Genomic DNA, 16,283 nt, shown 5'->3' with positions numbered 1-16,283 from the left:
TTGTGATGTAAATATTCATTCTCGCAAACGAGCAACTTGTTATCACTTACTACTATCTATCTTATCTACTATCTACTACCAGCAAGACTACGATGATGAGGAAAACACTGGTTGATTGAGCCACTGCCATCGAAGACGGGGGTTCATTGACGGGAACAGCGGAAACGGCTGCAAGCATAGTGGAAGAACCTGGATTGGCAGGTCCAGATACTGCATTCTCATTCTGCAGGTCCAGATACTGCATTCTCATCGGTGGTTGGCAAGTTGAGCTCGTATGGCCCCGGATGGAGCATCGAATGATGTCGCTTGGAGCAATGCTTGCAAGAATACATCGAGCGATAGTTACGGGCAAAGTGATCACTACGGAAGCAGTTGCTGCAAAGTTTCTTGTCCGTAACCACCTTCATGCGACCTTTCGAATCGAGACCGTTGAACGAATTTGCTGCAATTTCAGTTGCTGCATATGTGCTGAATCGGGGCTGGTTTGATTTCTTCGGAGCTGAAGGATGATTAACGGACTTGGGATTAACATGCTGAGGTCGGTTGATAGAAATCGTCTCAAATACGCGCGCTCGCTTCTGCAGAAACTCGACCATTTTAGAGTACGTAGGGTGTTCCTCCGTTGTGATTGATTCTTCCCATGCGGAAACCGAAGCGTCGTTCAACTTGTCCTCGAGCAGCTCGATGAGGATTGGCATGATGATCGACTAGCACCCCGAGTTGTTCCAGAACCTTGGTGTGGCGCTGAAACTCATCCACAATTTGATGAAGCGCTTGCACGGTGTTGCTCTGGATCTTCGGGTACTTGAGCAGGGCTCGGATGTGTTTTTTTTCGGAGAATTGTCTTGTTTTAGTAACGATTCACTAACGTCTCCCACACGACAGCGTAATTATTCGCCGTTATCGTTATCGACTGGATCAAGTTGGCTGCCTCTCCCTTCAGGGCAGCCCGAAGGTAATGGAACTTCTGCACCTACGATATCTCCAAGTTCTTTTCCAAAGATTCTTCGGAGTCATCCAGATCTTCACATTCTTCCGGCAGGGACTCGAATACGCCCCACACCTTCTCCAGACGATCGAATCGATGGGAAACTTCATGCTGATGCTGCTCGGGAACGTAGTCGGTGAAAAACTGAGCCATTCGATTGATTCCTTCGATGGCATTCCTTCTTCTAGCCTCCTTCATCTTGATCCGTTTTTCGTCAGGCATCTCGTAAACACGGCACAAGCAGTAAGGTTGAAATGGTCAAAAAAGATCCAAGAAGTACCGCGATGATGGACGTAGAGGTATTGGAGAGGTACTCACTTGTTTTCCAAAATCACGATCCGGGAACAATTTTTCCAATGGGTACGAGCTGATTTGGGCCACTCTAATGCGGGCACAATAGCGTCGAAGTGAGGTTACTCTGATGACTTCACGCGGTCGGGAATGGGACACCAGGATCCTGGTCACGGCACCAAATGATGGGCAACGGGTTGACTCACCGGGCAATTTTGCGGGACGGGCTTCGGGTTTGCATGTACTGGGACGGGTTTCTCTTCCTTTTTCTTCCTTACAGGTGACGTAGCAGCGATTAACTTCCACGGGCAGCGGCAGTGGCAGCAGCAGAATATTCAGGTGAGACGACGATCAGCATAGGCTCCTCCGGTTGCAGCAGGTAGGTGTCATCCAATAGGTGAAGCTCACTTGCCTTTCTTCCACACAGCAACGGAATCACACACAACTGAAAACTAACGCGCGACGGGTCAGTCCGCATCGTGCTCTCTTGCCGTGCGGATCTATTTGCTTTTTGCTGAAGGAAGTGTTACTACTACCTAAAGCTACAACAAATTTAAACAGCACTTTTCAGTGCTCAACCTGTAAAAAATTTCTACCTTGTTCCAACTCTTATTCCTCTTCGATCCTTGTTTAGACCCTACCCGAGGTAATCCTTCTTGGATATCGATTTGGAAAATTCCTCTTCGATCCTTCAGATTCTTATAGTAATCTGCTTGGAAGTCGAATTGGATAAAAATTTACTGCCGCCATGGCGCCTAAACGCAAAAGAAAGGGGCAAACTCTTGACCCCCCTTCTGATGAAATTAATTTGAGTAATCAATTTGATTTGCTCACGGATGATGAGAATGATCCATCATCCAAGAAAAATTCTAGTAAACTTTCCCGGCTTAATGCCAAGAAGGAAAAGATTCCCCCTATTGTGATAACCACTACCGATTTCCATGCTCTTCGCATGGAACTTTTGAATTTCGTGAAAGTTAAGTTTTCACTATAAATTGGACGTCGGGGTGAATGCCGTGTATTGGCTGAAACCTTGGACGGATTTAAATGTCTTCTCAAGTATCTTACTGAGAAGAAGCACAAATTTTTTACTTACGACACCAAAACTGAACGTGTGTTCAAGGTTGTCATGAAAGGACTGCCCAGTGGTGAATCCCTGGATCAGATCAAAGATGAACTGGCAAAATTACTTGGAGTTGTGCCACTCCAAGTAATCAAAATGAAAATGAAATCCCGTCCTGGCGATTCGCGCAACGGGATTTCTAATGATTTTTATTTAGTTCACTTCAAGTCTAGTGAACTAAACAACCTTAAGGCCTTAGAAAAAGCTAGCCTTATGCTCCATGTCCGAGTGAAGTGGGAACACTTCAGGAAGACTGGAGGAAATTTCCAAAACCTCACCCAGTGCCGTAAGTGCCAGGGATGGGGTCACGGAACTAAAAATTGCTACATGCCAGCTAAATGCATGAATTGTGGTGATTCCTCTCACGCAAAGGACGACTGTCCTGTGAAGGAGGATCCTAAGAAATTTAAATGTTCAAATTGTGGTGAAAACCACAAATCCAATTTTTGGGAATGTAAGACTCGCAAAGCGATCCTACAATCTCGTTCTAACCGTCAGGTAGGAAACGCTCCACGTTTCCGACCAGGTACAAATTCCTCTGCTGTTAACAACGGTCAGCGAGGAACAAATTCTACATTCGTACCCGTAGGTACAAATATCTCCCCTGCTTCAAATGTTTCATCTGTACCTACTCCCCTCGCTGCTAACAATGTTCAGCGAGTTAATGGAGCTACCTATGCTGCTATTGCAGCGGGTAGAAATCAAAATACTAACCACCGTTCTAACGGAAATTTTGACAATTTTGACTTAGGAAGCATTACTGCCCCCAAAATGGAATTTTTACAGAATTCATTAATTGACATGATTTCTGATATGCTTAAATCTAACTCCATGTTTGATGCTATTCAAACTGGAGTAAAATTTGCAAATAATATTGTCATGACTTTAAAATTCAGTAATGGATTTTAAAGCATTAAATATTGTAAATTGGAATGCTCGATCTCTTAAAGATAATGAAGACGAGCTATTTAACTTTTTAAGAGTTCATAACGTGCATATTGCCGTTATAACTGAAACGTTCCTTAAACCTGCCCATAAGGTTAAGAAGGACGCAAACTACTTGATTTATAGAAATGATCGTCTTGATTGACCCTGTGGTGGCGTTGCCATCATTATTCATAGACGAATCAAACATAAAATTCTTTCTTCATTTGAAACCAAAGTTTTTGAAACTTTGGGAGTTTCTGTTGAAACAAAATTTGGACAACTTACGTTTATAGCTGCCTATTTGCCATTCCAATGCGTAGGCCAGCAAAAGAATTTTCTCAAGGGTGACCTCCAGAAACTTACCCGTCATAGGTCTAAATTCTTCATTATTGGTGATTTTAATGCAAAACACCGCTCATGGAATAATGCTCAAAGCAATTCCAATGGTAATATTCTGTTTGATGATTGTTCTGCAGGTTATTACACTATTCAATATCCAAACAGCCCAACATGCTTTTCTTCTATAAGAAATCCCTCCACTATTGATTTGGTCTTAACTGATTCATGTCAACTTTGTAGCCAATTGGTTACCCATGCTGACTTCGGTTCTGATCACCTTCCAGTAACTTTTGAAATATCCCAAGAAATAATTTGTAATCCCAACAGCTCTACTTTCAATTACCATAGAGCTGATTGGGAGCAATATCGAACATTTATGGAATATAACTTCGATCCAAACATTCCTTTGCAAACCAAAGATGAAATTAATTATGCTCTTGAATCTCTGACTACTTCTATAGTTGAAGCAAGAGCTGCCTCAGTACCAAAATGCGAGGTTAAATTCGATTCAATTATAATAGACGATGATCTTCAGCTCTTGATCCGTCTTAAAAATTTCCGTAGGAGACAATATCAAAGAACACGCGATCCTGCCATTAAAGTTATCTGGCGGGATTTGCAAAAACAAATTAAAAAGCGATTCTCTGCCCTGAGGAAAAAAACTTTTGAAAATAATATTTCTAAATTAGACCCGAGTTCCAAACCCTTTTGGAAACTCACAAAAATTTTGAAAAAACCTCAAAAGCCTATTCCAGCGCTTAAAGAAGGTGGTAAAATTTTGATCACAAATTTGGAAAAAGCTCAGAAACTTGCTAAGCAATTCGAGAGTTCCCATAATTTCAGTTTGGGTCTTACTAGTCCTATTGAGAATCAGGTTGCTCGGGATTTTCTGAATATTTTCTCTCGGGAAAATATTTTTGATGATTCCTGGGGGACTGATTTGGACGAAGTAAGGTCTATAATTAAAAAATTTCAAAATATGAAAGCTCCAGGTGATGATGGAATTTTCTATATCCTCATCAAAAAACTCCCAGAGAGTACCTTGTCTTTCTTGGTAAAATTATTTAACAGATGTTTCCATTTGGCATACTTTCCTGATAAATGGAAAAATGCAAAAGTTGTTCCAATTTTGAAGCCGGATAAAAATCCAGCTGAAGCTTCTAGCTACCGCCCAATAAGTTTGCTTTCTTCAATAAGTAAACTTTTTGAAAAGATAATTTTGAATAGAATGATGCTTCACATCAATACGAACTCAATTTTTGCAGATGAGCAGTTTGGATTTCGCCATGGGCATTCAACTACTCATCAACTCTTAAGAGTTAACAATTTAATTCGTTCAAACAAATCTGAAGGCCACTCAACTGGAGTTGCTCTTCTAGACATAGAAAAAGCATTCGACAGTGTTTGGCATGAAGGTTTGATTGCTAAATTGAAAAAGTTTAATTTTCCACTTTATATTATGAAATTAGTTCAAAATTATTTAACTGACAGAACTCTTCAAGTAAATTATCAAAATTCCAAATCTAATCGACTACCTGTTAGGGCAGGAGTTCCTCAGGGTAGCATTCTTGGGCCTATATTGTATAACATTTTCACTTCGGACCTCCCTGATTTGCCTCAGGGTTGCCACAAATCTTTGTTCGCTGATGACACAGGCATTTCCGCTAAAGGAAGAAGTCTTCGTGTTATTTGCAGCAGACTGCAGAAAAGTTTAGATATTTTCTCTTCTTATTTACAAAAATGGAAGATTTCTCCCAACGCTTCCAAAACTCAACTTATAATATTTCCACATAAGCCTAGAGCTTCGTTTTTGAAACCTAGTAGTAGTCACATAGTCACTATGAACGGAGTTCCAATTTCCTGGTCAAACCAAGTGAAATATCTTGGATTAATACTTGACCAAAAATTAACTTTTAAAGATCACATTAAGGGCATTCAAGCCAAATGTAACAAATATATAAAATGTTTGTATCCTCTTATAAACAGGAAATCCAAACTTTGCCTGACGAATAAACTTCTAATATTTAAACAAGTTTTTAGACCGGCCATGCTTTACGCTGTGCCAATATGGTCTAGTTGCTGCACTACCAGGAAAAAAGCACTTCAAAGGATTCAGAACAAAATTCTGAAAATGATTTTGAAGTTGCCTCCCTGGTACAGTACTACCGAAGTACATAGAATTTCGAATGTTGAGACTTTAGCACAAATGTCCAAAAAAATAATTAATAATTTCAGGCAAAAATCGTTGCAATCCTCAATTGCAACGATTAATTCCCTTTATACTTAGATAAGATTTAGTTTTAGTTTTTAGTTTTAAGATATCAATTGTTATACTGACATGCAGGTTAAAAAACCTGTTTAAAATACTGAATTGCCAAAACATGAACAATGTAAAAACACTTAGATATATATCATAACAATTAAGGCTGGTACGTTACTGCAGTAACTGGAGCACCTAGGTTAAAATGAAATGTAATTTATTTTGAATTTGGAACAAATAAAGAGTTAAAAAAAAAAAAAAAAAAAAAAAAAAAACGCGCGACGGGTAAAAATCTGGGAAAAACTCGCGAAAAACGCACTTTTTCGGGAACAGCAAAGAGAAAAAAAACTTTCACTTTCAATTGGGTTCTTTAGTTTTGAAAAATGTATCGTTTTTTATACATCATCTGAAAGAGCTTCGTTTTCTGAGTACAGCGATATTTTTTTCGAACCCACACACTTTCATCTCGATTTTTAAATTAAGATTTAGAGCAAGATAACAACTTCACTGTTTGACGCTAAACTAACAAACTGACAGCTCGATCCCATACAAAGTGACACCGAGGGGCGCAAATAAGGTGATTTTTGCAAATGTAATCGTACTTATTTAAAATAGTTCCAGTGTACCAAAATTGATGAAATTTTGGGTTTGGGTTCCATTTTTAATGCATATTACGAATATGCATTTTCCTCAATACCCTTAAAGAACCCAATTGCTTCCTACGTTAGAATGATTTGAGATTTGGGCGTAATTGCTTTTATGTACAAGCACGTCAATCGCTTAATTCTCGTGAATAACAGATCAATCTCATGAACAAACTAAACCAAATGGTAGAGGAATCATTCCTCTACCTGATAGTATTATTAGTTTTGATTCGCGAGAAATCGGTGATTGACGTGTTTGTTTACAAATGCAATTACGCCCAAATCTCAAATCACTCCGAACATAATGGGAGGTGATAGAGTCGGTGTATAATAAGTCACGCCAAGAGAAAAACAGTTGAACTCGCATCACGGTTTTCAAAAGATTCCCTTTCTTTTCACTTGGCAACAGAGGACTTCTGCATCAACTTCAAATGACTTCTAGCGAGGAAAAAAAGTAACGACTTTAGTACATCATTAAATTAGTGATTTTGTCAATTTATCTTAACGAAAAATAGTAGAAATTCTTTATTACTGACCATTACAAAACGTATCGCATGACAAATGTAATGCCCACTGCGTGTTTATGATCATTTCTTCGATTATATTTTATATTTAATTGCAATACCTTTCGTGGACCTTTCATAGCATCGTAATGCTTGTTTATTTGCACGATAAGTAGCCGATTTGACAGTTCAATAGGTAGACTTGGCTTAACTCTTGGCGTGACTCATTATACACCGACTCTAGGAGGTGATTGATGCAGAACAAAGCCAAAAAGGTAAACAACACAAATTCCAATTAGATTTCTGTGTGGAACCAGAGGAAAACGGAACAATAAAACGATTCATGGGTACAGTGATAACTGCATTTTAAACCTTTAAAAACTATAGATACTATAGATTCCATAGATAAGCGGAGTTAAAGTATAATGTAGCCAAACGAACTGTCAGCTAGTGTAGCCAAAGGAGCATGTCGTCATCATGGTGTTGTTTGAGGGAGAAGTATTTGAGGGAGTAAAAGTAAAATTACCTGTTTCGGGTCGGGTACGGGTAAAAAAAGGGGACTACTCAGTGCTGAGGATCACTCGTTTTTAGAAATGTATCTTCAATCTGAGTAGAAATGGTTCTCTCTCTCTGAGTTGGTCTCATCGGCCGTGTATATTCTAAATTCTACACGGCGAATGAGAACGACCCAAATTTGAGCTTAGGTTACTCATAATCGCCAAAAGTGCAGGAACTCAGCGATGAGTAAATTTGCCTCATGTTTTCCCAGGATTTTCCAGAAAAAATTCCCGGATTTGAGAAAAGTAAAGATTGGATTCACTCAGTCTATTGGTACTACTCAGAGACTGAATAAAATTTTCATCAATTTCCTCATTTTCCGGCAGATTTTTTAGGTTTTCCACGGGAAACCATGAGACAAATTTTACTCATCGCTGAGTTCCTGCACTTTTGGCGATTATGAGTGAACTAAACTCAAATTTGGGTCGTTCTCATTCGCCGTGTAGAGGGACACTAGCTTCGTGAAAATAAAACGTTGGAGTCGTAAAAATAAAACTGTTCAGTCATTAGTTAGGAGCGATTCAGTTAAATAGGCTCCACGGGTCTCTTAATATTTATATTCACATTAGCAACGGAGTTGATATTACCTATCCTATTGGATTTATTCGAAAACCACGGAACCACCTCAGTTGTAGCAAATCCTTCACCCTTTCCAACTAACCCACTGTTCGTTTGAAAATACCTTTCCCACATGCAAATCAAACAATACGCCAGTCTCAGGGAGAATATCTGGTTCAATAGCTCGTTGATGATGTACCCAACTGCTGTTTCCACTTCCTCCTAATCCACTAAACTGTCGATAGACTCTCGTACCGCCCTACATTCATCACGCGGGAAACGAAGGCAAGAAACTGTTACAGACCCTTTGTGTGGCCCCTTTCCGTCTCATTCGCATAAAGATAGTGAATCTTCCTTCTGCTCCTCCCCTCCTGAGAAGCGTAATTGTAATTGATGTAATAGAAAAAAAAAATACATAAACCAACAACTCACATCAACAACATCACTCTGGGTGGCGCTGCTGGTCGTCTTCATGACCGCCTTTCGTTTATATAGATATGAGTTAAGGACACTCGGCACGTCAACAAAGTATGGCTTCGTTGAGTAATTGAAAAAAAAAAATAAAAAAAAAATGTAAAGGTGTGCGAAAAATTACCTTCGAGTTCAATTTCGAATTATATGTTCCGTATAGTTTATTAAATAAATGCATATTGAATGACAATATATTATATCCTCAAATGAACAAATTTCTGCAATAAAAAGGCACTAGGAAACATGCAGCATCGATAATTCCATGTTACAAATAAATTTTCTGATTCTACTTCTTTTTGGTGCACTTGTTATTAAGCTTCTGGTAGATTTTTGCACCAAATTTTATTCAATGCATTTTCACTATTTTCCAAATCATAACACTGCAGTATTGTATGACGACAATTATGCATCGATAAATTACCTGATGTGGTGTTTTGCTTAGCTATTAATGCACTAAATTCACGTATTTGCACTAATAAAATTATAACATCGAGATCCAAACAAAAAAATTTATGTTTGTGTCTACTATGCACTATACATGCAACTGTGTGTGTCTGCAGTCATTAATCATCACGTCCAGTGTTGTCGAATTATTATTCATAAAAAAGAACAGTGGAAATATTTTTTACCTCTAGAACCTATCTAAAAATTTATTTCAAAAGTTATTTGTTAAGATATTGTAATAACTGTTTATTTTGAAAGTCATATTAGGTGATTAACGTTAAAATAAATTATGGAAAATTATTGAAATAAATTAAACATCGTCCATCCGGCAGCACTGCACATAGCAACCGGTTGATTCTGACAGCTTCCAAATATGTAAACATTACCAAAGTGCTCAGTGTGACTTCAACATGCCGCGAGTATTAAAAAAAAGAAAAGCAGCGTTTTCAAGTTGGATTACCAGAAAAAAACAATCGAATGAGATAATTGTCCACTCCGAAACCCTTTCAATAGATCCTGCTTTACATGGTACTGATAACATCGATTACGAAGGTAAGAGTGCTTTGTGTATATTTCAGTTTCTTTTGATCAGAAAGTTTTTTTTTGTAGAACTCGACACTCCACGATCAGCACATTTATATGCAGCAGATGAGCTAGAAGACATCTCCCTGCCGTATTTTGAAAATGCTTCGATGCTGCTCGATGAAATTGCTTCATCAGAGCCAGAGATTTATGGGATGCAATTACTACCTCCGTTAGACGAAACTGAATCTTTCTGGCCATATAAAGAGGCAGCGGATATCGAAGATCTCCTGGCCACTAATAACTCATCACAGACCACCGATAGGAATTTCATTGATCTCAAACCAGGATCACCACTCCTTATGGAGGATAATCGAGAACATGCTGTGGTTGCAGGTGAATCAATGCCGCCAGTGGAAGACAATCACGTATATTGCGGAAATACTTCTGTTTATTCTGCTCCACACGAGATAAACTGCAACGATTTGGGATCAATAAGTCATACAGGTAAGAGTGCTTCCAATGCATTTCAATTTATTTTTTAGTACTTAAAAAGGTTTCTTCCTCCACATGACACACCACAATCACCGATTATCCTACCGGCAGATGAAATAGAGGAAATCCCACTGCCGCGATCAGAAGGACTTTTGACGGTGCTTTCGGTTCCTGACGAATTGACCATGCCAGAGATGGAAGATGTAGAATTACCCTCGTTGTTAAACGGGACAGAATCATTCATGTTAAATCAAGCTGAAGTAGATATCGCAAACCTCCTGGACACAGATAGCTTGTCAGGAAACTCACATGACCGCACAATCGATCCTGACTCGGGATCACCAACTCTAGTTGCAGATAAAAGGAACCATTCAGACGAAGAGCTCATTTCTATGAGTGAGACAGTGGTGGACAATTCAATAACACACTCTAGTAAGTTCAGTAATTCCCCGATAAGCGCGGTGCCTTGTGCCATCTACCAACCGCAATTTTTCGGCTGTCCTTCAACCAATTGAGTTGTTTTCTGTAGATGACAAGTTCACGGTTGACCATAATCACATACAAAAAGTCAGCACCACCGGACGAAGGGAAGCCGAAAAATTGCGGTTGGTGGATGGCACTACCTGCTGCGCTATTCGGGGGATTCCTGTAAATGTATTTCATATCAATTATATAAATTTAAAAATTTTAACGCTATTTTCAGGCGACCAATTTGAAGAAAATTTTACCCGACAGCAGCCGAAAAAAACCGTTACCTTGACGCGCTCCAAAACACTGATTATAAGTATTCCAGGAGCTCCTTCCGGGAAATTCGAAAACAGTAATATGGATTGTTACTGTGCAGCATGCGTAAAGACTGCTGAAGTCAACCAAAGCAACCAAAAGACACCGACTTACGAACCAAAGGATTCCGAATCAGCAGCTTTCGATTCTCAAGAGGACAAGTCACCCGAAGTAGAAATGTTGAAAATATATGCCTGCTTTGATGGACTTACTTTCTCATCTGGGACGGCTAATCAATCTGTTGGGAATACTATAATTAATAAGTCTCGAAATTCGTTAAGAAGGTACGTAGACCTACGATGTTTAATTTGTTAAAATTTTACGCAGGCAAAACTCATTAGAATACCCTATGTACCCTGTAACATTGTTGTGAAAGGATCATCTGAACAACCTAGTAGTGGAACGCGCCTAAGGTTCTGCACGAACTGGGCGATTTTGTGTAGTGGATCTACTTACACAATGGCACACGAAATGTTTTCGTTCATGGACATACCGTTCATGCATAGGAAGTCATTTTGCAAGGATGAAATGGCCATGGATACAGTTCTTGAAAATGCATTGCATGACTCATTGAACAGAGCAGTAGAAGAAGAAGTGAAACTTTCTTCCGAATCTCTAGGCACTGAACAGTCGCCCAATATTTGTTGTGAAATGGATGGGTCCTGGGGCCAAAGAAGTAATGGTCACAGATATAGTTCGGCCTCCGGCTGTGCTGCTATCATTGGAACTAAAACTAAAAAGGTAATATTTATTGGTACCAGGAACAAAAGATGTTCTGCTTGTAATCGTAGCGCATTGCGATTAAAATCCAACAAACGTTCAACGCCTCATAAATGCTACAAGAATTATAATGGAGCGTCTGGAGGTATGGAGAGTGATGTGGTCATCGAAGGGTTTCAAAAACTGTATGAGAAGGGTATAAAAATTACAACTGTTATCACGGATGGCGACTCTACAACAGTATCAAAATTAAAAAACAGTTGTCCTTACGGCCATGAGATCAAGCATCAGTTATGCTGCAATCACACCATTAAAAATGCTAAGAAAAAGCTTCGAGAGGTAAATCATTCTTTTTTGTGGAGTAACAAATTCGATGCTGGAAGTACTTTATTTCTTGCTTGTATTGCAGATCAAATGCCCCAAACAATACGCTGATCAAGTTACTAATAAGATTGACCGAATGACGAAAGGAGTAAGAAGTGCAATCAAACACTGTGCTGAGAATGGAGCATCTGACATTGAAGGATTACGGAATGATATTAGAAACGTGCCCTATCATGTCTTTGATAGTCATTCGGCTTGCCGTGATTATTTCTGTAAACACAAGGATACAACTAAAAGTAATCCTTCCATCATAGTAGATTTAGGGAAAAACGGTGTTTGGGAGAAGATACTTATTGTTATGGAAAAGTTAGCTTCGAAAGCAGAATTCTTATGTGAAAACAAAACCAGCAACTTGTAAGTATAAAATGTTGATTATTAAATTGCTATTGAACAACTAACTGTATCTATTTGTATATTCATGTTCCATGTTTATTTTACATTCAAAATTTTCCAAACTGTTGCTATAAAACACTATTTTTGTCAAGCTGTGGTCATATCAAAATTGTTAGGAAATAAAAATATTTTAGTAAAATATTGACTGTCACGTTATTTTATAGGGCTGAAAACTTGTTCTGTCGTTTTTGTAAGTACAATGTCGGGAAAAGAGTGGATACAATGAGTCGTGGGTCATTTCAACGACGCGTTATTATAACTGCTTTGATGTGTAACGAGAACTATACATGGCATGAAGACTACATGAAGATGTTCACAGGACAAGAACCAGGTTTCTGGACAAGGAAAATGTTTGAACAGAAATGCAAATCATTGAAACGAACTAGAATAGCTCAGAATAGTTCAAACTTCCACCGCCGATCTGGTATTACTCAGCATGAAAAAGAAACTGATTATGGAGAGGAAGCTGTAGAAGCTGCAGAGATTGCTGCACGTGATAATTTAGTAGTTGATATACCTGCCATGCAGATGCAGTATAAGGTTGGACTTATTATTCGCCTCATTTTAACGCATTATTATATGTGTTTATTTTCACAGATACATGAGCTCACTAAGCAAAAGCTTTTAAAAAGTATAACCATAACTGAAATGGAAGAGTTGGCTAAAGGTCGAATTGTATCAAAATTCGTGCCAGAGATAATCAACGCCCGAGAGACTACCAAATGGAAGAAGTGCGATTCTTTATTATTAACAACCAATACATGGAATTTCTTAAAGAGCAATCGTGCTGTTGTTGGACTGGTTCTACGAATTTTAAAAGAGGAGCATACTCTGGATCTTGGAGAAAGTCGAATGTTTATCGAATCCAGCCATGGATTTCTTTGTTGTTTTCCCGATGGTAAATATAGTGGAGTATTTTTTAATTTTAAAACTAACATTACAATTTGCAGCAATATCGAAGGACGGTTCGATGATCCTTCTGATAAAGAAGAAAGATAGTTTTTGTAATATCAAGGACCAAGCAAAAACTGAACGAGGATTCCTTGGTTGCAAAATGAAGGATGGAGTTCTCATGTTGGACCGTAACACTATAATTGAAATTCAGACTGCACTACATGTATGTTCGAGCTCCAAATGTCTAATTTATTTCATGGTCGGAACTAATGCTACGAATTTCTTATTCAAAATAGTTGATAGAGAAGAAATTTTTTTTAAGTCCAAAGTTGAGCCGAAGTTGAATGACTTCTTCGAGAAGTTTTTTGAAAAAGGTTATTGAAAAGCAAATTTTAATTAAACAGTGAAGAGAGAGCAGTTTCAGAAATAAAACATTCAACGATAAATAGTTGTTATTAAATCTTTTTATTTTATAAATCGTATCACAAAACAAAAATTCTAGATAGAGCTGGAATTAGGGCGTAGCAGCTTTTGTAAACAATGACTTCTCTCGATGATTTCTAGGAATTCAAGGCACGCCCACGCAAACCAACATAACCATCGGGTAGGGGAAGCCTTCTCATTACTGATGGTGATGTTGATTTGAATAGGCGAGCCTTGAATTCATAGAAATCATCGAGAGAAGTCATTGATTATTTTTTTAACTGTTACGTCCTAATTCCTGCTCTATCTAGTCATGAATACTTGTCGTAATACTTTTTTTTTATCGATGAGATGTATTATAGTAATCGACAGTGATTGGCTATGTTGTTGACGTTTTTTCTCAATAGTTTTCCTTATGGCGGTAAGCTCCAACTCGGATTAACTTTTAATACCGTCCCTGTATGGATGATCTTCAAAATAATTGATTATAGTCGTGTTGATTATCTCTGATGTCGAAATTAACTCTGAGCTAATCTGCAGGGTGTTAAAACGCCAAGTGCCAAACACTGTTTTGTACGATATGTAATTTACTGATTACTGATGTAATTTTTAAGAAGTGCCATAGTTGATACGGGGAGATGAAATTAAAGAATAGTTGATTCAATTTTTTTAATTTTATCGATACGTTCATGCCGTGCGGAAAAAGGAAAGTTGTACGGATAACACTTAGGCGTACGAATTTCGGTTCTACACGATAAACCACATCCAGTAATTGAACATGATCCGTAGATATTCATGTAACAAATGTTCATCAGAGGAAGTCAATTACACTCTGTCGTCGTGCATACAGATTTATGGATGTTTATTGATAGGGATGAAGATGTGCTGTTCCTCCTGATTTGTTCCAATTTCTCAACGTACACTACAGTTAGTCTGTTTGCTTCGAATTCTGTAACCGAGGAAAAACTGGCAGCTGAATTTGTTTACAAAGTGATGTTTACATGTGCCATACAAAACAAATGAAAAATAACTCATTACAAAATTCACGCATACTACTAGACAATCGATGATTGTTATTTCACCAACACATAGAAAAACATAAAAATATGTTGACGTGCCGCTTCACCTTAATTACTGCGCGAATCAACGCCGCTCAGCGCCCCATCACGCTCTCCTCCAGTCCCAGCTTCTGGTGGCGCGAACTACCTGTCTGGGGGGCTTGCTTGTTGATTTTGCACGATCTTATCAGAGACCCGCGCGGTATCACCATCGTCATGGTTTTGCTTGCTCTAATGAACGAGACTCGAATATGGTGAACAAGACGGCGATCGTTGTTTAACATCCCAAGTCATCGTCTTCATCGACGACAGCGCGTGACGATGACGACACGGGGCGGGGTGGACTTTGTTAGTCGTGGGAAATTCCTATCATTTTCCTATCGAGCGGTGAGCAGCAAAGCCTTGTTGGAAAAATCCCAGCTTACAACTTCTCTGCGCACACGGAGATGACCTTTTCTGTGAAGATGCTTTGGAATTGATTCCACGAGTAGCAACGGTAGACTTGTGTGTATGTTTTTGTTTGATTTGTTCCGCATTCATCCGAATGAGTTGGGTCAGATACTTCCTACTTTTATGGCGCATTTGCTTTCGTGACCTATGAGGAAAAGCATCAGTCGCAGCCATGTACACTTTGGTAATTAGCAGAGAAGATTTTGTGTTTTGGTTAGTTGCATTAAATTTGATTGCTGGGAATCCATTTCATGACGATGCAAAGTAACAGGTGGACTGTGATAGGACCGTCTTTGTAAATGGAACACACGCTTACCACTACACCACCGGCGCCGCTGAACACAAAAGGTTATAAATACTCATTTCCGCGTGATTTCAGAAAATGCTTGGGTGACTATATGACCACATTACAGTGTAGTGGATCCGTCAGTTATAATAATAACTAAATTATTCATGAGTTCGTTATTTGTTGAACATTTTTGAGGTATTATTTTTGGTATTCTACCTATTATTTCAGGCTCGTCAATACCATACTTAGGTTGCTAGTTTTTAGTACTAATAAGTTATTTTCTCCTGCTCGGTTATAGTGAAAGGAAATGTTCCTACGAACTTACTTAAGCCAAATTTTCGATAACGAAAATGCTTCACGTACGCTGTCTTCCATGCGTAATACAAAAACTGTGTAACGGGAAACGATAGACATTATGACTATAGAGGCCAACCGAACCACCGTTTCTACTATAAGGCTGATATAACCACCCAAAAAAAAGTATTCCATAGACGGTATTTTATGATTTTTCGCGGAACTTCTGAAAATGGTTCATCAAGGAAAAATTTGATTTCTCTGATATTTGTATTAACACTCCGAATACGGTGGGTAAAAAACTTTACGCCGACTACGAAGCCTCCGAAAAACGTGTAACGGCAAGTTTGCAATGGCATAACTTAGCCATTTCTTAATGAATTTCAAAAATTGTGGTACCTTTAGACTTCCTAGGGTTTGTAGATGATTTTGAATGAAAAGAGATTTAAAATAGAGTCGTTAACTTTTTTAA

The 16,283-nt window shown here is 38.6% G+C and overlaps 1 protein-coding gene across 1 annotated transcript; it reads right to left on the bottom strand.

The window, feature by feature from the left end:
• Positions 1-218: 218 nt before the first annotated feature.
• On the bottom strand, positions 219-698 carry LOC135710762 (uncharacterized). Its single transcript, XM_065233426.1, has one exon. It carries the CDS (start codon positions 696-698, stop codon positions 219-221), a length of 480 nt encoding a protein of 159 aa, XP_065089498.1.
• Between the last annotated feature and the right edge of the window lie 15,585 nt (positions 699-16,283).

The sequence above is a fragment of the Ochlerotatus camptorhynchus genome, unplaced genomic scaffold (genome assembly GCF_037179485.1).
Source record: "Ochlerotatus camptorhynchus isolate MF236.1 unplaced genomic scaffold, CSIRO-AGI_Acam_v1.1 ptg000402l, whole genome shotgun sequence".
Taxonomy (NCBI): Eukaryota; Metazoa; Arthropoda; class Insecta; order Diptera; family Culicidae; genus Ochlerotatus; species Ochlerotatus camptorhynchus.
Note: the sequence above shows the minus strand (reverse complement) of the source record. Positions and strands in the feature narration are given on the sequence as shown.

Excerpts from the sequence above, each read along its gene's own strand:
- LOC135710762 (XM_065233426.1), bottom strand. The coding sequence starts at position 698 with ATGCCAATCCTCATCGAGCTGCTCGAGGACAAGTTGAACGACGCTTCG.